Source organism: Sebastes fasciatus, chromosome 7 (genome assembly GCF_043250625.1).
Source record: "Sebastes fasciatus isolate fSebFas1 chromosome 7, fSebFas1.pri, whole genome shotgun sequence".
In the NCBI taxonomy this organism is placed as follows: domain Eukaryota; kingdom Metazoa; phylum Chordata; class Actinopteri; order Perciformes; family Sebastidae; genus Sebastes; species Sebastes fasciatus.
This window is the reverse complement of record NC_133801.1, coordinates 16,035,369-16,057,037: the sequence shown is the minus strand read 5'-3', so window position 1 is coordinate 16,057,037 and position 21,669 is coordinate 16,035,369. Positions and strand designations below refer to the sequence as shown.

The 21,669-nt window shown below is 37.7% G+C and overlaps 1 protein-coding gene across 4 annotated transcripts in view; it reads right to left on the bottom strand.

Moving 5' to 3' along the window:
* Positions 1-10,108: 10,108 nt before the first annotated feature.
* fam168a (family with sequence similarity 168 member A) overlaps positions 10,109-21,669 on the bottom strand; it is a 29,398-nt gene continuing 17,837 nt past the window's right edge. For 2 of the 4 annotated variants that reach the window (XM_074641872.1, XM_074641874.1), the window contains 6 exons: positions 19,954-20,034; positions 14,404-14,549; positions 13,608-13,794; positions 13,394-13,444; positions 12,379-12,505; positions 10,109-12,182 (listed from right to left, as the gene is read on the bottom strand). In XM_074641872.1, coding sequence (XP_074497973.1) covers positions 12,393-12,505; positions 13,394-13,444; positions 13,608-13,794; positions 14,404-14,549; positions 19,954-20,034 — 578 coding nt within the window. In that variant the 3' untranslated portion in view covers positions 10,109-12,182; positions 12,379-12,392. The remainder of the gene's footprint in view (positions 12,183-12,378; positions 12,506-13,393; positions 13,445-13,607; positions 13,795-14,403; positions 14,550-19,953; positions 20,035-21,669) is intronic. The other 2 variants (XM_074641873.1, XM_074641876.1) reach the window with 1 other exon arrangement.

Below are 21,669 nucleotides of genomic sequence, written 5' to 3'. Positions count from 1 at the left end.
TGGAATATTAAACCGCAAGTAACCTCAGCAATAGTGTGACCAAGTGTCCCACTTTGAGGGACTGCTGCACAGCATTTTTATCCCTTGTCCCACGTCCCACATATTGAGACGATGTCCCACATTTTTATTGGCTCTAGTTTTCAAAAGTCAAACCACTACAGGACACACACTTTCTAAGAAAAAAAAAAAATCTGGCTTTTATCCAACGGCTGTGAAGAAAGCAGGGAAAGTTGTCATCTCCGGGCTGTGTTTGTTTCCTGTCAAACTGCTGCACACGGGTCAAGTACAGGTTATATTTCACCGTCTTTGCTATGCTATGCCCAACGGAGAAAATTGCAAGTAACGGCAAAGTCACAAGCTGTGCAGGTTTATGATGGAAACTACCACAAAGAAAAGGAAGGTCAGCTACAACAAATACTGTGAAACTACTTATAAGTATTTATAAGCCGGTGGAAGGCGATTCTCTGAGTTTTTTGTGAAATTTGCCAGTTATTTTCATTTTCACACAGAGGGGGAATGCGTCATGAAGCGACCAGGTTAAGTGTGTCTCACAAGAAATATGCGGATATAAAAGAGATGTACTGATCAATGGATGCATAGAGATGTTACAAGATAAGGGGCAGAATAGAAATGTTTATTATTTAAGTTAGATAGACATTATGTCGAAATTGTAGACTACCTCTCAGCCTTGATAACTTGTCCCACATTGTCCCACATTGTCCCACACTGGTTTGTTGGGAGCTGGTCACCCTACATAGCAACAATACTTATGCTTCACGCCAGTTAACTCACTTGTCGAAATCGGGTTAAAATAGCTTAAAACAAAATTCAACAAGTAAATGAATACTTTGAATAGTTCCTTCTCCATTAAGTGACCATTCATAAGCAAGGCTATAGCCCAAAGACTTGAAACTTGACTTGGACATAAAAATGACTTGTGAGCATCTCTGCTTTTTAGTTCATAAAAGTATACTTTGTTGGCTGTACTTTAACTTATAGTACTTAGCCAATGATTTATGTATTACATAAAGAGACTCGCTCCTTTTACTATTTGACTTGATGAATTTTGACGAGATTAAAAAAATAAAGAATAAAATGTGTTATTCTCGCATGCCTCTACGGTGAATGGATAATCCAAAAACTTGATGAATTGAAGTGAATTCAATCAAATCATCATTTTACAAACTCTCACACACTTTAATAGGCTACTCTATCAAAAAGCAAGCACTACTACAAGCCTAGTCTGTCTGTCAGTATAAGTCAAGTATACTTAGACGTTTAAGTATACTTGTCAGTATAAGTCAAGTATACTTAGACGTTTAAGTATACTTGTCAGTATAAGTCAAGTATACTTAGACTTTTAAGTATACATGTCAGTATGAGCCAAGTATACTTTTGTTTAGTATATTTCTGATAAGTACATAAAAAGTAAATTGAAAGTATAGTGTCTTATTTTACGTTCAAAAGAAGTATACTAATAGCACACTTGAATAAACTTTGTTTTAGTAAGGGTACCCATAGGATAATGATTTAATAATAACACCAACTGCCATGGTGTAGCCTACATAACCCATCGGTTTGCTGCTCATTGACATAAACATTGGCAACTTTTGGTAAACATCACTGAAATGAACAGAGCTGGTTTACATGTGCCACCGTGTCTATTCTCGCTGCGATTTTATGGTAGGCTTTTATTGTAGGTTACTCTTATTTGATTTGGGAACATTGCTATTTCCTGCTCGGCATCCGGTTTTCTTCAGAGGCCTATATCTGATAAGATGTAAGGCCTATAGTCACGCTTCAGACACAAATCTGGGAAACCGCAGCACAACTTTATTTACCTGCTAGAATCCCGTAAGCATCACAAAGCACTAATTGCTGAGTGACACCCATAAAGAGGTCGTGTTGAACAATATTGACCTTTTCAAACTTGACAACATAAACATTCTTAATGGGTCCCTTTGTATTTTTCCTGTTGCAATGTTTGTTAACACAGTAGCTGATAGGAATTAATCTTGGACCAAAGCTGTTGCCTATAGCGACAAAGATGCAATGGCCTATATGTGGAAGGGAAACGGTTGTGGCTGCTGCCTCGGGTGCCTTTTGTCCCTTCAGATTCACGGTAGCTTACCTTTATAAGGTAGTTAAGAGTATTATATTTCTGAAGTAATGGTTGTGTTTTGGATCCCATCTGAAAATGAAGAGACGGAGGTCTGAAGGAAACACCATGTCTCTGTTTTGTAACTACATTAAAGGAGCAGTGTGTAACATTTTGGGGGATCTATTGGCAGAAATGGAATATAATATTCATAACTGTGTTTTGATTAGTGTATAGTCACCTGAAACTAAGAATCATGTTTTTCTTAGCTTAGAATGAGCCCTTCATTGGTAAGGGGTCCTCTTCACAGAGTCCGCCATGTTACTCCGCCATGTTCTAGCCCAGAACGGACAAACCAATCATTGGTTCTAGAGAAAGCCTTTTGCGTTTTTACATTACCTGAAGGCCACCGTAGTTCTCCGACATGCTTGAGTGCAAAACCGTGGTACCGCCAGCCGCCGTCTGACTTCTGTTGCTCCTAAAGTAGTGTTGTTATGGTAATGATGGCCTCTGAGTGAGGCGAACGGCGTTACCACGGTTTTGCACCCCCATAGTCTAATAGTGTATTATTAACAAACTTGTCAATATCAGATGTTAGCCTGCTAAAGGAAGGAGAACTGTCGGTTCTTGTGTTGTTCATGAGTCACTCCTTTCTATGTTTAATTTATAACTTATTGAGTTTGAATGATTGATTTGAACACACTTCACTTCCTGTAGTCGTCACATCCAAAGCACGGAGCCGTGACACTGGTCCAGAGACTACGTGACAAAAAACAAAACGTTCATGTGGATTAAATCTAGTGTTTCATTAACACGATCCAAGTTTAAAGTGTGTGCTTGTGTGAGAGATGTAACTATCATGTTTATGAGTTTGAATTCAAGCCAACTGTATAGTGGTCAGAGGAATTAGCCACTGCTGGGAAAGACAGAACAACAAGATGACTTCTTATTATCTGTTGCTTGTACAGAATTAGTAAACACCCGGAAATTGTCTGCCATTACCCTCGACCACACACTGACATACTGTAACAGCACAAAACTGGGTGTTATGCATAAAATATAGCATGTAAGAACAGTGAAAGACGACAATCTACGTGCTTTCTCGCTGTCTTTCTGCCACTGATAATGAAAATGAACACATGAAAGAGGGTCAACTGACTGAACAGTCACCCGGCAATGTTCTGTTTTTCTGAATGAGCTTGTTCGTCATGTTGAAACAAAGACCTGTGCAGACAGGGAAGTTGATTTCCCTTCAGAAGTTGCTCCAAGCTTAATCAGCAGATTTCGTAATGATTGCGGAGTATCGCAAGAGCCTTAAAGGTCATTTTAGGCCTCCACCCTTTTTCTACATCTGCAATAGCACAACTCGATAAGCTTGAATGTTACAGACGTTAAGTATTGTGGTTAAGTTACATAACTAAACTCAATCTGAATTCTGTTTAAGACGCGTCTCTGCATTCACCACGGCTGACTCACCTCACACTGTTTTCATTGGATGATGCCATTAAATGTTTTATTTTGAATTTTATTTGCTCACCGTTGGACTGGTCTGACTGGTCTTGATGTCTGCAGAGACAGACAGTTTCACCCAAAGCTGAACCAAAACAGTCTTCGTGTGTGGTTGTTTCCCACAAAACAATTTTCTTGGCAAATATTCTGATGACCCTATAAAGTTTGTGTCACCACTTGGGCTTCATTTAGAACTTTCTAGTGTGTGACCGGCTGTTTTCACACGATATTAAAATCCTGTAATTGACCTCAGAGATGGAGTGTTTTAACAAACTGCATTTGGTTTTTCCAGGTTGTCCATCACTATCACTTCCACTTAAACCCCCTGAAACAACTCTGTCATGTCAGAACTAACTGTGTGTGTGATTATGAGCCCATGCACAGTGTGCCCAGTGCTGTTTGAGAGAGTCGTTTCCAACAGGATGTTATGATTGTTGTCTGCTTAAAGAGCTGTGTGTATTTTGTTAGAATCAGCTGAATATTCCTGCACTGACAGCTTAAACATGTATACGCTGTGCAGAACCCAGTCTAGTTTTTAACTATTAAAGGGGACCTATCATGCTCATTTTCAGGTTCATGCTTGTATTTCGTTTTTTTTTACTTTTCTCATACCGGCTGTGCTGCAGCAACTCTTTTCACCCTCCCGAAAAAGCCCAGTCTGCTCTGATTGGTCAGCTGGCTCTCTGTTGTGATTGGTCAACCGAACCAAACTATCCAGACTCCGCTCCAGCTCCGCTCTAACTAGCTTTGTATGAGGGTGTGCCAAACTAGCAGCTAGGCAGGTATTATGCAAATGTGTTACTTTGTGACATCATCATGTTACGGAAGAAAAGGCGGGACTTCAAGCGAGGCGTTTCAGGCAGTTCAGGAGAAGTGTTTCTGTGGGGGAGAGTAACTCCTTTTGGCATCGACTTTGGGCTTTGTAACTTTGCAGACCTTTTACATGCACAAAAAAACTATACAATATAAAACTATATAACACACTAAAGGAAAGGGAAAAAGCACAAAAGCTAATAAGTCCTCTTTAAAGATGAACCAATATATTACATGGGAAACCTAAAGGGAAAAGACACAAAAAATGATTTAAAGCACCACTTTAAATCTTGGAAATACATCATTCAGTATGAAAAAAAAGCAGAAAACGACTAATCAACTAAAGAAATCTTAGTCAGCTATCAGTGAATTTGCAGGATGTGGTATTCCTTCCTTCCTATGGTCAGAAATAGGATGCAAAAAGCACTACTGTGTAGCAAAAAGGCTTTATGATGTGGAAACAGCATAATATAGTGTACAATAATGAGCCCGTATTGTGAAATGAGTGCATAAAGATATGCTGTTGACAAGCTATTGGCATAACAACACAATGAATGTTTCAACACAAATACTAACAGGTCAAGTATTCATGGGAAAATGAACAAACATCAAGCGTAAAAAAAACGAGTTGTGATTTAATTTTAAACACTAGTTCCAACAAAAGCTCAACGGCCTGAAAACTAAAATGCAGAGACAAAGCTGCAGATGCACAGACGCAAAGGAAGAAGTGGTTAGATGAGGTGCTGTGAGGCCATGTGTTGCTGTGTGATCTGACCTGCAGGATCCCAACGGACGGATTAAGTCATTCAATACTCAATAACGAACCTCTATGGCCACTGTGGTCATTATCATTAACACTTGTTTCACAGAAAATGAAATGCTCTTCTTTGTTTATTTCAAACATTTGTATAAACTACATTTGTATTGTACTGTATTTTATTCATATTAGCCCCTTTTGATATACACCTTTAACACATGAACATGCTTTTATCGGAAAATACTTGAGACTTTTGAAAGAAGAAATGACACATCTTTCCTCTTACGAAGGAACAGTTGAATTTAGAAGCAATAAAACCCTTTCTCAATTCAATACACTCCGGGGGTTTGCTGCTACAACCTTACTTGGTCTGGTATGATGTTATATATTGTTGTACAGCGGATACTTCCGTTTTAGCACTTCATCCCATATTTGTCACTTGTGGCAACAGTGGCCGATGTTCAGCAGAAGTTATTTAGTCTTGCCTTTAGTGTATTTCTTGTATGAAAAGTGTCATATTAACAAAATTTCGATTGATGGATTGATCGTATTGTGGCATTGATTAGAACTCTGATAAGATAGCCTGCGTGTGTGACTGGATGAAGGAATAAACCAGATAAGACTCAGGGAAATGGCACTGCACAAGGACACTTAGCATGCGATTAAAACTGGAACACAAATTTACCCAACAGACTGAATCTTAACCTGCATCGTAAGCAGCATTCAATTATTGTCAGCGATAAAGATATGAAACTGTGTGTGTTTGGCGGGGCGTTCTGCATAAAAGAGGTGTGTGTGTGTGTCAGTGTTTGTTCAGCATTGCGTTTATCTGGATGAGTGGTGGTTGGTGTTGCTCAACCCCGCCGGTCGGATGTCTGCTGATGGATGTAGGGAGAAGTGAAAGAGTGAGTGTCCTTTGCCATTAGTCTTTTTCAGCCACAAAGGAATTGATGCTTTCTGGTTCTTCTATTTGAACGCAGACTGCACTTTTCATTCAGTCAGTGTCCTTACATCAATCTTTTCCTGAAATGGGACAAAGAGGAGCAAAGACTGCAACGTTGATGTGTCACTAAAGGGGAAATACACTCTACTATTCACTATTGAAATGATTTTAGACCATTATAATTAAGTGAGTCGTACATTTTTACGGGAATATGTGGGAATCCGATTTAAGGGGCAACATTTCCCTGTGATGTAATACATCTTGCTCGATGATTGTGACTCATGGAGATTTTCATAACTCCTCACCTACAATGTCATACCCCTTTAATTAGAATGACAGGTCAGCATTAAGGTGAGGCTCTAATTTATCTGTAATCTATTCTAGTAATTTCCAGGGAACGCGTGGTTGTGGCGTCGCTTTCGTAATACAAAATAAACCGGTTCACCTTGGGGAAATGTCACACATATTTTTCAAACTAGAATATCAGGTAAATATATTTGTAGAGCTGCAAAGATTACTTGATTAGTTGTCTATTAAATTAATCACAAACTATTTTGATAATCGGTTTGAGTATTTATTTAAAAAAAAAAGAAGAAAAACAGTAAAGATTCTCTGATTCCAGCTTCTTAAATGTGAATATTTTCTGTTTTCTTAACTCCTCTGACAGTAAACTGAATATCTTTGAGTTGTGGACAAAACAAGACATTTGAGGACGTCATTTTAGGCTTTGGGAATCACTGACTGACCTTTTTACGACATTTTCGACCAAACTACTAATCGAGAAAACAATCGACAGATTAATCGACAATGAAAATAATCCTTAGTTGCAGCTCTATATGTGTTTTTTCACAGTATAGTGGGATGAATCAGGGTGACTGTAAATACTTTTGTTCATTTTTTTAACAGATTTACCCCAAACAAAGGCAATACATTCTGAATAAAATAAGGTCACACAAAACAATCTTCCTTTTATAGGAAAATTTTAATAGTTATTCAATGTTCTACATTTTACAGTAAATATACAATTACAAACTTGGCTTAGTTATAGTACTAGATCACTAACTGATCTTTAAAAAAAACCCCTCAACAACAAAAAAAACATAAAAAAACAAAAAAATTAAAACAGATTTACACTTCATATCACAAGCCTGACGCTGGTCCGTCACTCTGGACCAAATAGCTAACATACAGTTCACTTCTCTCAACGCTGAACAGACGTTGGGCTTCAGTTTCAAACACAACCTTACGGTAACAGATATACCATAGCATGTGCAAACTGGGTACCAAACTAAAACTTCCAAAGATGGGGTTGTTCCTAATACTCGATCCGGGGCGGGGGGATACAAGTATGCTTTTTTTTTGGAAGACAAGGAATTTCCACTTTTTGCATCACATTTAGTGTCAAATTAAACTGAGAGATATCTCGGACAAATTGAAATTAAAAAGCTGCAGCAGAACATCAAAGACATTTAAGAGCCTACTATACACTGTGATAGTAGTGTTTTAATTTATACTGGTGAAAAATAAAACTAAGACTTAGCAACTGCAAGGCAAAAGAAGAAGAGAGAGAGAGGGGAGAGGGGAGGTGGGAAGGTGGGAGGAGAGGAGGGGTGGTATGAATGGTTCTGGTCGCTTTTTCACTGTCAAAGTGAAGAAGGTTAAAATATACTGGATAAAAAATAAAAATAAAATCCTCATTAAAGTTACCACCTTTCAAATGTCACTGATGGTTGAAAATAAAAAGATGATAAAAGACCTATGGTTTAAGACAACTTTGCATTTCCCCCGTCTAAACACATCAAAGTGTCCCAACCGTCCATTTCCACTTTAAGTGCAAATTGAAATAAATGAGAGGCAAGGAATGGAGTGAAATGAAGAAGCAGTTTCACCACCTCTAAAAAACAAATCTGCTCTGTGGTTGTCTTTAACTTCAACTGTCCCAAATGCTCCGTGGGTCTGCCTCTCTACTCAGCCTCCACATTAAAAAAATACTGTTTTTTAAGAGCATTGGGTCCACAGCCTAAGAAAAGAAAAACTCTCGTATTAATGCTCAACTTAAAATGATCAACTCTTCCTGTAAGAACAAATAAAACCTTAGCTGTTGTCTAAAATGTTATTTCGGAAAATAGGATATTTTATTTTGAAAAGGCCACCCCCACCGAAAAAATGAAATCTCAGTGCTCAAAATGTGACATCCAATTGTGATTCTTAAAAGTAAAAGACATTAATTTATCACATGCCACTTTCAGAATCGGTCACTGGCGACATCTAGTGTTTAAAAAAGGCTCAGTGGAGATTTCACCATTACCCAAAAAAAGGAATCGCCATTAGTGACACCAACTTGATGACTATCATATAGTTCAATATGGCTGCTACTGAGGTGGCGAGTGGTCGCAAAGGTCACTCTGAGAGCACACAAAGACCAAGAAACATGTGAGAGCAGAGGGCTAAAAAGGTCAAAGTGGACATGAGAGGGCGCAGAACATATGATGTGACATTTTGCATCCCTGAATGTGATAAAAACTGAATGTTTGAATGGTTGGGAGGGATGCAAAATGGCCTCTGAAGTAGGAGAAACACGGGAGGATACAGTAAGAAAGATAAAAAGTGAGACAGGCAATACGCATTAACAACAATGTGAGGACAGCAATAGGAAAACACAGATTCACAGGAAGCTAGACAGAACAAGGACTCAGAATTCACCAGTTACTTAGGAGAAGAAACTAATATTTACTCAACTGTTGGTGAAATATGGCACAGAACAAAAAAGGGGGCGTGGAGAGATTTCATTCATCATTCAATACATCTTTGCAACCAACACAGGACAGAAACAGACAGCGAAAAGCATCATCCCTTTCAGTTCTGTCACCTGCTTTCCTCGAGGTCTGTAAATCCAGGCAACGATTAAAAAAAACGTGGGATTTGGTGACGAGAATTCCCACGAGTTTGTTGCCAGACCTCGTCTTAACTCCTCCCCCCTCCCCAGTGACAGATATGTAGAGGACACAGATGCAGAAGAAGTGAAAAAAATGTATATTAAAAGCACAAACAGTAGCTGCCACACTGATGCAACCATGCTTAGCTAGAAATACATTACTGTACCACTTGCTGTATAAATATACTGCATTTTTTTTTTTTTAAACTTAGAGATCCAATGCTATAGTGAAATACACCTGAATATTATGCATACCCATTATGCTCAATTGACCAGAGGGAAAGAAGAACAAAAAAACCCATAAGATTTAATTGAGAAATACTGACAGAAGTAGTGGTTGGTTAAATAAATCCTAATGACGAGTAACATTGCTGCTGTCGCAAGAAAACCCACTTTCTGTATTCTTTAACTGGGTTAAAATGTACAAGATGCTTTCGTGGTGGGAACACTTTATACGACCCGATAACGAGGGTTGTTTCAAAAAAATAAGGCTCAAAGATCGACGGTTTTCATCCGACAGCGGCATTACGCAATATTTTCTTTGAGAGTTAACCTACTAGTGTACAAACATCTGGACTAAGAATACCTCAAACACTCGACCTTATTGTTTTATTTTTAATTACAATATAAATTGCTTCTTCCTCCCTCCTGCACTACAAAGCCTAGGTACCTGTTACTTAGCATTAAATTATAGTCAAGTTTGTTTTTTTTTGTCTTACGTTGTGCAATATTTCCTCACAAAGTTATTCCCAAATTTTTGATATGTTCTACTTCTCTTCTTAGCAGTAATAATTATTGAACGGAGGCTGCATACAGAGCCTATAATCCATATTTAGAGATTACAACAATAAGCTTTTCTTTTTTTAAAAATCAATTCAAAACGCTGATAAAATAATCACTGTGTTTTAACAGTTGGAGGCGTTCCCTCTTATTTTATTGCAATTATCAAACCACTTCATCTACATACCTGCGCAGTAAATGCTTTTTGTTATACAAATCTGTACTCTACAGATCATGAAGTGTGTGTGATTTCAGTCTTTTTTTGTGTGCGTGTGTGTATGTGTGTGTTTGTGTGTCTGTGTGTGTGTGTGTGTGTGTGTAAATCCTGAAAAATGCCATCTAAATATTAAACCCCACCACCACTACTCGGTGTGTTTTGTAGTGTTTGATTAAGATGGGTCACCACACTGCCTTTGCACATAAATGCCTTTACATGTAGAAGCATAAAAAGGCAACAGAATATAAATGGCTGTATGGTCCACGTCTCATTGGCTCAAATATCCTCATCTGATGAGCATCATGTTTATGGTGGGTTTTTAAAAAAATATGTTTAGATGCAGTCAGTAAAAGCAGATATGTGTAAAATTTGAGTGAACAAATGGATTCATCTTTTTCATAAAAACTGCTAAAAGTCAACTGGACCGTGTTGAAACTAAGTGACACTGCGTCATCACGGCTTTGCACTCTTTGCTAAGATGTCTAAACTGTTGTAGCCATAAACACTAAAAACCAGCACCTTTTTCTGTCTTGCAATTCACAACGCCAATATATTGACCCCCAAATTCAGAGAATAACAAATCATCCATCATGGACCAGGTGTTTACGCATTACCGTCCACAATTTCGTCCTAAACGTGGTGCTCAACCACCGATGACGCTGGTTTGGTCTTTTCAGCACTCGTGCAACTGTGGAATGGACTAGTGGACTGAATCCTATCCGCTCTATCGACACACATTTATTTCACTGGTCCTTTATTCAACTGGGTTTCTGTTTGTTGAGTGTTTGGTTACAAAGTCCTCGCCTGGAAGAAGGAAGGGAGGAGGAGGAAATCAATGTACAATACATGTAGTGCAAAAAAATAGCAGAGCGTTTGTGCGGTCTCTTGCAGGTGAGACGTCACAAACTCAAATGTCTTGTACCTTGAAATGAAATGACCCCGACTGTGAATGTGTTATCTCCTCCTCCTTCCTTTTTTGTCTTGCTTGTCCTGCTTTCCTCTTTTTGTGCCAACACAATCCCTTTAAACTCCTTCTCTGCTGTCTGCCATGCACACCCCTAGAAATGCATGTTGCTTGTGTGTGTGTAAGTGTGTGTTGATCAGCAACAACATAACTTGGAGTGTAAGTGTCACCATGTGATCATGTGTTTTCCGACACACCACAGGAGCCCCTGTGCGTGAGTGTGAGTGTGTGTGTCTATGGGAAAGTGTGCACGACCACCCACGCTGTTATAAATATTCTTACATTTTCTAAACGACCTACGCTAAGGTTAAGATTTCAATAGTGTCACAACATACTAGCCTGCATAGTATGTAGCATGAAGTAGGTGATGTTTTCTTAGTGTGTTATGCTAATGTGGACACAGTGGGACACGCAGCAGGATGGGTGATGGCCAGTAAGCGCCCTGCTCATAGCACTCACGTGGAGACGTTAACGACAGGGATGATACCGCCGGACAGACAGCTACGCGCTGGAAGACGACTGAGATTAAACTGAAAAAATGAAACAAAGCGGATAAAAAAAAAAGGATAAAGAGGAAGGAAAGGTAGGAAAAAAAGAAATCCAGTTGAGTGTGGTAAAAAAGAAGGAATATCAAAATATGAAATAACCCGGAAAAAACTAAAATGCTCATTATGTTAAAACCCTGTGCTGATATCTAGTTGTTAGAAATTTGGCAGCATTAGTCAATAAGTCTTTGTAGTGACTGATGGAGATGATAATGAGGAATAAGTGCCCAATATTTTTTCCAGCCAACTGAGCAGCAGCAGAAGGAAGGACCACACACACCAGCACAACACAGAAACAGGAGCAACCCGTGATTGGTCAAGAGTCCTTCTGGAGTTCCAATGACAGACACATTAAAAAATGAAAATAAAAAAAAATAAAAATAGCCATATAAAATAAGGTAATGACTGGTTGGCAAATGAACAGAGAGAAAAAAAAAATAAAAAATAAAAGCAGCTTTTTGTAAAAACGTTAGAGAATGTCGCATACTAACAATAACAATAATAGTAAAGTGGCTGTTGCACTTTAGTTTTTGTTCTTGCAGACAGGTGCCGAGTTCCCATGGTTACCAGTGGGAGCCCGTGTAAGATTTGAGCAGTTGCATACGATGGTGGACTCCAGATCTGGTGGGGGGAAAGAAGAGCAGAGGTACACCGTGGTGAGTGATTTAAGGCTGCCTCAGATCTCTCTCAGAGGAAAAAAGAGGGGAAGAGAAACAGGGGAACAAAAAAGGAAGAGAGGAGGAGGAGGGGGAAACAGATGGAGGAGAGGAACATCTCAAAGAGGAGAAAGCGAACAGCAGGTGGTGCAGATACTCACATGATGGGTGGGCTCTACCAGTGAGGCGGTACGTAGCTGTACCCAGGTGTACCTTGGGGCCTGTAGGTTGGCACAGTAACTGGGTGTCCTCCAATCTGGGCGTGCTGGGGCGTTGTCAGCAGGGTCCCTACAGGAAGTAAACAACGCCATTAATTAATGAGCTTCAGCCATTGTACATAATGACTTTCATGTTATGTCAGCATGGTGATGGGATACATTTTTTAAATTCATTCAAGCATGTTGGTATATTTTCCATGTTTTAGCGGCAGTGTTTTTTTTTACTCCAACTCTATATAAAATAAAACACTTAACTACCTACCTTGCATATGTATTATTAACCCTGAAGGAAGCCGACTACATAACCAAATTAATCTAAGAAATCTATTTATACTAGGGCTGAAACTAACGATTACTTTCATTATTATTAATCTAATGATCTAAAAATCTATTTTTGACAACAAATGGCAAAAAAAGCCGAACTCAAGTTAACAGAGCCCATAATGGCAGTTTAAATGTTGTTTTTTTGTCCAAAACTCAATTCAACTTCGTTTATATAGCACCTGTCATACAATTATGCAGTCATAAGTGCTTCACAGAGAAAGATTAAAACAGTACAGACAAAAAAACAAAACAAAGACAAACAAAAAATAGACAATAATTCGAATTTTGCAAGACTAAAAATGACAACAATAAAAAATAAAGTCAAATAAAGTCTCTAAAATAAATAGGCCCCATAGATAGAAATAGAAATATGATGAAGAGCAATGATTAAGACTTAAAAACTAAGGCAATAGGCAATAAACCCAAACATATATTCACTTACCTATCACTAAAGATGAAGAAACCCAGCAAATATTCACATTTGAGTTGCTGGAATTTTTGCCATTTTTTGCTTTAAATGACTATTAAATTGATGATCAAAATAGTTGCCATTTAATTTTATGTTGATCAACTAATCAATTAATTGTCTATTTTTTTTCCAGCTCTAATCTGTTTTTTTTAGGATTATACAGACCTGACCCTGCCAAGCAAGCACATCTTGCATATTCTTGCATCTTGAGAAAATCTATCAATCATGCAAGCCAAAACAAAAGGGATCACTTAAGACAACACTTCCACACACATTCAGTGAACAACATTAAAAATGCACGACTATCTCCAGAATGAATAAATCACATAAAAACTGAAATAATTGAACATTTTGGAGTCAGTGGTTCTGGTCTTCTTACCTGCACTCATGGCCATGGTTGTCCCAGCTACCATCCCCATGGCAGCCATGCCCTGGTTGCGAGGAGCTTGTACGGGGACGGGGGCCGGGTAGAGGGCTGTGGAGGGGATGCTGTTAGGCTGCACCACGGTGGTGTGATGGATCACATGTGGCTGAGCTGCATACACTGGCTGGGTATAGTAAGCTCCCTGGCAGGATGGACACAGGAATGATATATGCATATGCGTGATATATAAAAGCTTATTAGAACTTTTAAATGTTTATTGCATTTAAAGGAAGTCTAAGAAGAAGGTTGAACTACTCATGAGTCATTTCCCACTGCAGGAACAAGATAAGTAGACAGAATACACTCTTGCATTTTCCAGCCCTTCCTGCTCCTGCTCTTTTTCTTTTCAAACATCCATTTAACCAGTAAAAAGACCAAATTACAAAAAGAACAAAATGAGTGCTTTGTTGTTGACTTGTCGAGTAACAAAGCTACTGCTTTTTAAATCAGTTGTCAGTGTAATTTGCTCAAATCACCAGGGTTTTTTCTGTGAAAATGTAAAACAAAATGGACTTTTAGGTCCCGAATTTGTTAGGGGTTTAGTTTCTGGAGCTCACTATAACTGTTAATCTAATTGATTCTTTGGTATAAATCATTTTAACATTCCAACAAACAACACAAAACAACCTGGAGGGATTTGAGATAAATATGCCAACCGAACAGGTGCAACAGAACAAATCAGACTTTTCAGGAACAGAGTTTAGAGCGTGTCTCCAAGGTAATGTTGTCAGTTGTAATTCAGTGTCCTTACCTGTGTGTATATGTTCTGCTGAGGGTAGGCACTGCGGATGGGGTACATGGCTGTTGGGTATGGGGTGGGGGTCGGGGTGTAGGGAGGGGGCGCTCCATTTGACTGAGTGGGGGGCACTTTGTATGGGGTGCCTGCTGAAGTATATCCTAAAAACAGTCACAACAAAAAAAAGAGTGGAAAGAGGGAGGATTTAGAAACACATTAGAGCAAACCACTTCATTCATTATTAATTAGTGTTCATATGAAGAGTCGGGTAATAATTCCCAGTGGGTTCGTCACCACTCTCACATACAAGCAGTCATGTGATCTATTCCCAATTAATAAAAGACAATTCTGAACTGTCATAAATGGACAAAAGATATAATCTAAATACTCTTATTCAGGCTCGTAGTCAGTCTTTAGATATGGTGACGATGTGAGTCAGCAATACTGTGTGTTTTATGAATAATTCTACTCTATAAATAAACCTGAACATCATCAGTGTTGGATGTGGACCAGCAGAAACCAAATTAGTAAAATACTTAATCATATCAGTGTGTCTTAAAAACATCCCGAATTTAGTAATTTATTTCAACTTTCAAATGTAGTTGATTAATCTGCAGCCAATTTGATAATTTTAAGTTATTTTTCATGCACAAATTACCCAACATTTCACAATTCCATCTTCTCAAATGGGAGAGCTGGCTGCTTCTCCTTGTCTTACGTATGTTATAGTAAAATTTTATATTTAGAGGGTTTGAGGGGGGGCCCAGTCAACTCAGTACTTTTTAAAAAAAAAAATCATTATTATTATTATAAATATATATTATTTTGTATTATTATTTTTCATTTCTGTATTAAGATTTGTTATTTCGCCTGCTTATTATTTTATCTAGATATCACCTTTGTGCCTTTTATTTGATCTATTTTTCTAATGACTCCAATGCTGCATGCACAATTGTAAAAACAATGAAAATGAACCTTGAATGCACATGTGAATAGTATGTGGACTATAACAAAGATATTTGAGAGAAAATTTTATCTTTCTGATGTATTTTAGATCAAACTATAATAATCATTCGTTGCAGCCTTATTCAAACGTTTTCTCTTTTTTGCATTTCCTACAAAATCCACCAGATGGGGGACTGGTGCTGCTGTCTTTTAATTGGACTTGAGTCACTAAAAAATGCAGCCAAGGGTGTCTTAAAAGCCTCATTTAGCCAATTTTACCATGATATTTAAATATAGCATTCATGCGTTGTTTAATGCTAAAGAGAGTAGTTCTGTAGACACTGTATTTAGAGTATAATCACCTTTTTATGGACCATATAGAGTGAAGCAACCTACCACCCTCTGTGGTACAAACATGATTTAAGTGTAGCCACCATTTAACTGACACTTCATCAAAAAAAAAAGGTTGAAAAGCACGAGGTGTACTGTAAGACAGTGAAGGCATCTGGATCAGACCACTGCATTTTTATTAACTGGGCTCTGCTCTGTGGGGCGCAGTACCTCTGAGCCGCCACCTGGAGGAGCCTGAAGGTCAAACATGCTACTAGCTAGTTGCTGCTGAGCTTATGAAAGCGCTTCTCACACAAGGACAAGGGAACAAAGAGATGCTGGAGCTGCTATGTGTGTCTAAAAATGTGTGTGTGTGTGCATGCATGTGTGTGAGAGTATGCACACAGAGCATTAGAGGACAATGGTGTGTGACAATTACACAAAAGCCCTGCTGATAGAAAACAGTTTGTCTATTCAATGGTGTTGAGAAATAATGACATTGTCCAAAGACACGTTTCTAATCGGAGCTCGGCTGGAAGTTGATGTTTGTCTGGGACACAAAATCTAAAAGACTTTAATTTCACCATACATTAAGCACCGCAGAATACATAGAAATACATCTGCAGTCGAACATGCTGATTTTAACAACAGCCTCAATAATTAGGTTCTTTTGTCAGAACGGAGCTGGGTGAGATTTGCCAAAGCATACCTGATATTTTGTTAGACTTCCAAAAAGATAAAACCCAACTGGGGGAGGGGATGCAAGAGGAGAGGGGCTTCAAAAGCAGCACAGATGAGATCTACAAACCCATCCTGCCTTGGTAAGATACTTAAAATTCAGGAGAATATAAAACAATTTGAGTAGCTATTTTTTCCCCCGTTCAGAAAACTGCATCTTTTGCCAATTTATAGTAATTAATACTTTAAAAATGTTTATATTTAGGTGATAATCTACTTAATATCTCTCATATTATACCAGTTCTTCAAAGCACTTTATTGTTCTTTTCATTCTTGTTACCATCTCACCCCTTTGTCTGGAAACACTGAAATATCATTTCACTTTATTGCTCGTCTTCAAGGGAAAAAAAGGGAAAAAAACTTCTTATTGACTTATCGATTGCAAAGTAATATTTTTTTTTCACATGGATCTTTTAGTTATTTAAATACATTTTTTTGTGTGGTCAGTTTATTGATTACATGTTATTTTTTCTTTGGGTTTGTTAGTTTGACTTGTGTATCGGATGTTGTTAGTTAAACTTGACCGTTTCGGAGTTTGACATTGTATAAGCCTCTCCCTTTCTCCTTTGCAAATACTTCCTATAGATTTCTTTGTATGTAGACATTATAACGAATGAACAAGTCTGCTAATAAAACTGAAGACTATGAAATGTGTCTAGTTGAAATTTGCAACGTACTAGACGATAATTTGTTGTTTTGTGCTCTCAAATCTTGAATTTTGATACCTGCCTCAAGCAAATTCATATAAAGCAAATAACTGTATGTAGGGCTGCATTTAACAAATATATTCAATGTTAATTAATCTGTCGATTATTTTCTCGATTAATTGAGTAGTTGTTTGGTCTATAAAATATCAATCAGTGTTTTTTTCTTCTTTTTGTTTCTCTTGTTTTGTCCACAACTCAAAGATATTCAGTTTTTTTGTCATAGAGGAGTAAAGAAACCAGAATATATTCACATTTAAGAAGTTTTTACTGTTTTTTCTTTAAAAAATTACTCAAACCGATTATCAAAATAGATGGTGATTAATTTAATAGTTGACAAGTAATCGATTAATCATTGCAGCTCTAAACTGTATAGCCAGAAAAGAAAAGAAGCCTTCCTATAAAATGCTTTTAGGAGAAACTACAGACAAAGAGACAGGTGGCAATTTGTCTGTGGCTCCTTAAAACTATTACAAGCAGCTGACAGCTTACAAAAGAAATCATATATCATATACAGTATATATACATTTTAAAACATACTGACATTGCGGTCACCCCCCAATTATTCAATTATCAATTGCCAAAATGTTATTTGAAGTCACTACTAAATAGATGTTAGACCCATTTCATTTTATACACAAGCTTTGAACGACTCCAGTGAATTCGTATTGGACTTTGTCACTCAGTGTTTCTAGGGTGAACGGTTCAAGACCCCGCCACATTAAACTATCTATATCTATACAGACGCACCATATCTGGAAAGCACCGAGACAGCTGTTCTTGCCGTCTGCTGTGGGGACCAGACACTGAGCACGTATCTGCTGCTATAAGGCCACTGGCAGCTGTTACTGGCTGGCGTCCCACTCCTTCACCATCAATGCCCTTTAGGCTGAGATCACCATTTAATCCATACTGCCGTCAACCCTATTGCAGCCTGTGTTTGGAGCTCTAAACAACCTTGTTTGCTCAGAATATACTGCAAGGTAACACATTTTGAAGCACGAACGATTGTGGTATTACATCAAGTGTTGATTCACAACAAAATGCTCAGACAATCACTAAAAATTGCGGGGAACCATGATTTGCTTTAGGTTGCGTGTGCAAAATCGACATATAAATTCAGTGCATCGCTGTAGAGCTGTACCGCCGCCGTACAGCAGCGTTGGTAATAGATCGTCTGACTTCAAATTAAAATTCCATCAGTGTGTAATTTATTCAACACATTAAGTGTTTTTCCCAGCCTTAACCTAAGCACCGACTAACTTTCATTTCATACAGACACGTTACGCAACTGCTTTTCAGAGTGAACTGAATGATTACTCATCAGCAACATTAACATATTTCTGAAAGTTATTCAAGATAAATTGGTGGCACATTTATTGTTTGCTCAAGGCTGTTCAGTTTATAAATAGTTATTTAAAAAACACTTTTTTTTATTATTATTATTTCAGCAGACGTGGCACCATTCACAGCTACCAAACTAAGAGTAGCCATCTTCTCCCCAGAGTTTATAATAAACTGTTTTCCTTATTGCCAACAGTTTTTACTTTGAATTTACATCTGTAACAGTACAGTCAGGTTTGCACAGATGATTGCAGCATTATTGTTGTTTACCTCATGAAATGTGATGTTTAATTCTCAATGGGAGCAACATAATAATGCTCTTGGCTCTTTGGCACTTTTGTTTGTACTGTATGATTCTTTCCTTATGTTTCAACTTGTTATAAATTAGCTTTGTAGTTCAAACTGTTTCTTTTTTAGATTGTGCAAATAAAGGAACAAATAGGCAGTACATATCTACTTAGAGGGCAGGCAGAATAAAACACATATCCCTGCAGTTTAAGAGTTAAAAACATGATAATAATGAGAAATCATCTGCGTGTACTGGTGTGTCTGTGTGACAACCTTTACATAAAACTTCAATGGCTCCTTTACACTCACTGCCAACTTTGTGGTGTGTTTACCTCTGATTCTTTTTCCTTGAAAAATGACAAACATCCCACTAATTAACTCCCAGGAAATTGGGGTGAACTGACAGCAATTTTTCCCAAGATAGTACCGTGTTAAATAAAAACTAAGGCTGTCAAAGTTAACGCGATAATTACGTGTTAATGCACATGTTTTTTAACGGCACTAATTTCTTGAACGCATTAACGCAAAATCGCGATTCAGCCCTGCCGTTGTTCGATGTTTCGGAGGTTGTAGCAGACTCAGTTTTAAAGCTAGAGTGAAGATACTGGTATCATATGAAGCTACAAAACCCTAAGGGATAAATTGGTAACAACCATGTCATACTAGCTTGCTGGGAGGTTAAATAACGCTTCCCACTGGCATGGCCATTTTCAAAGGGTCCCTTGACCTCTGACCTCCAGATATGTGAATGAAAATGGGTTCTATGGGTACCCATGAGTCTCCCCTTTACAGACATGCCCACTTTAAGATAATCACATGCCGTATGGGGCAAGTCATAGTCAAGTCAGCACACTGACACACTGACAGCTGTTGTTGCCTGATGGACTTCAGTTTGCCATGTTATGATTTGAGCATATTTTTTATGCTAAGTGCAGTACCTGTGAGGGTTTCCAGACAATATTTGTCATTGTTTTGTGTTTTTAATTGATTTCCAATAATAAATATATACACACATTTGTATAAAGCAATTATATTTGTCCACTACCATGTTGATAAGGGTAGTAAATACTTGACAAATCTCCCTTTAAAGTACATTTTGAACAGATAAAAATTGCGCAATTAATTTGTGATTAAATCGCGATAAATACTTTAATTGATTGACAGCCTCTACATATAAACAAAGTCAAATGGTGTGTGTGTATGTGTTGGGGCTCACCTGGTGGATACCCAGGACTGCCTGTTTGATAGAGGTTGGGTGTATAGGTGGGAGCCGCGGCAGGATACCCTCCTGGATAGCCTGCAGAACATCACAGACAAGACAGAAAATATCAGAAACCACAGCTTAACAAACAGAGAGGGCCACAGATGCACACAACAAAGACACACACACACACACGCAGGTAGGGCAGAACAGTATTTGGTTTGGAGCAGGATGTGCACAGATGGCGCTCATTAAAAAAATGTCTGCACCAATAACACAGTCGGCTGAATGCGTCTTACATACAGACGAGACACACCTGCCAATATGGTGTGGGAGGAGATAAATTCAGAGACACATTAGCGATGCGCGCAGACACGCGCACCACACACACGCGCGCACGCATACACGCACGCACGCACACGCACACGCACTCACTCTTGTGCGTCATCAATTACACGTCGAGCAAACAAAGCAGATTTTGGCCCGAGAAAAAGCTTTCACTGATAAAAAAGGTGCGAGTTCGACAGAGCGAGACAAAGAGGGAGGGAGAGAGGAGGAAAGCAGGGGAGTTAAGAGACGCTATGCAAGTGTGCGAGGTGCTGCTCTCTGCTTGCTATTATTGGCAGTCAATCTCACAGACTCTCTGCTCTGTAGCCTTGAGCCTTTTCTATATCGAGCTTTGGCTGCTGTAGGTTGAGCCAGTCAGATGGAACAGGTTTAATAAATATCTGCATCAATCTATACTGCAGTCTGAGGGTTGTGATGGTTAAACTAATCTGTACTCAGCTCAGGTTAATATGTTTTTATTATAGATTATGCAGGGACATTTGACTACCAAATAAAAACTATATACATTAGGATTAATTACATAGTTAAGTTAAAGTCACTATAGGAAAAATTAAGCATTCACCATTGATGAACACTGTCAATACATTTAAAATCATTTATAGTGCAGTTGTCTTGCATATTCTTTTGTTTTATCATTAACCTATCCACTATGTTAAAAAGGAAGCGTTGGTTATTCATTGTCATTGTATTATTTTATTTTTATTTTTGGTTATATATATATATTATATATATATATATATATATATATATTATATATATAATATATATATATATATATATATATATATTATATAAATATATATCAGTATATATATATATATATATATATATATATATATATATATATATATATATATATATATATATATATATATATATATATATATATATATATATATATATATATATATATAAAAAATGTTCATTGTATTTCATTGTACCTGCTGATTGGATAAATACATATACAAAAATAAATAAATACATAAATGTGTCTTTTTGACCACGGAGAGCAGTAGTGTTACTGCAATTCATAAAATCCCAAGTTAAACTCAATGTGTTATTGTGGATACTTTCAATGCAACCAAAATAATTTAAAAAAAGCATTGCATTTTTAACACCTTGCAAATGTTCCATCTATGCATCACAAATTAAATATCTGACTTCCGACAGTATTTTTCACAATTATGCCATAAATTGACCTGAGAAACATTTAACATCTCTGAACTATATCTATTACTAATAACTTAAAAATGCAATGCAAATTGAGACCAACTTAAAGACTAAAATAAACAAACAAACAAACCAGGTATTAACAGCCTATTTCTGAAAGTGATTTTGATGATGAAACTGTGACTGAAAAGAACCAACAATGGTTAAATAAAG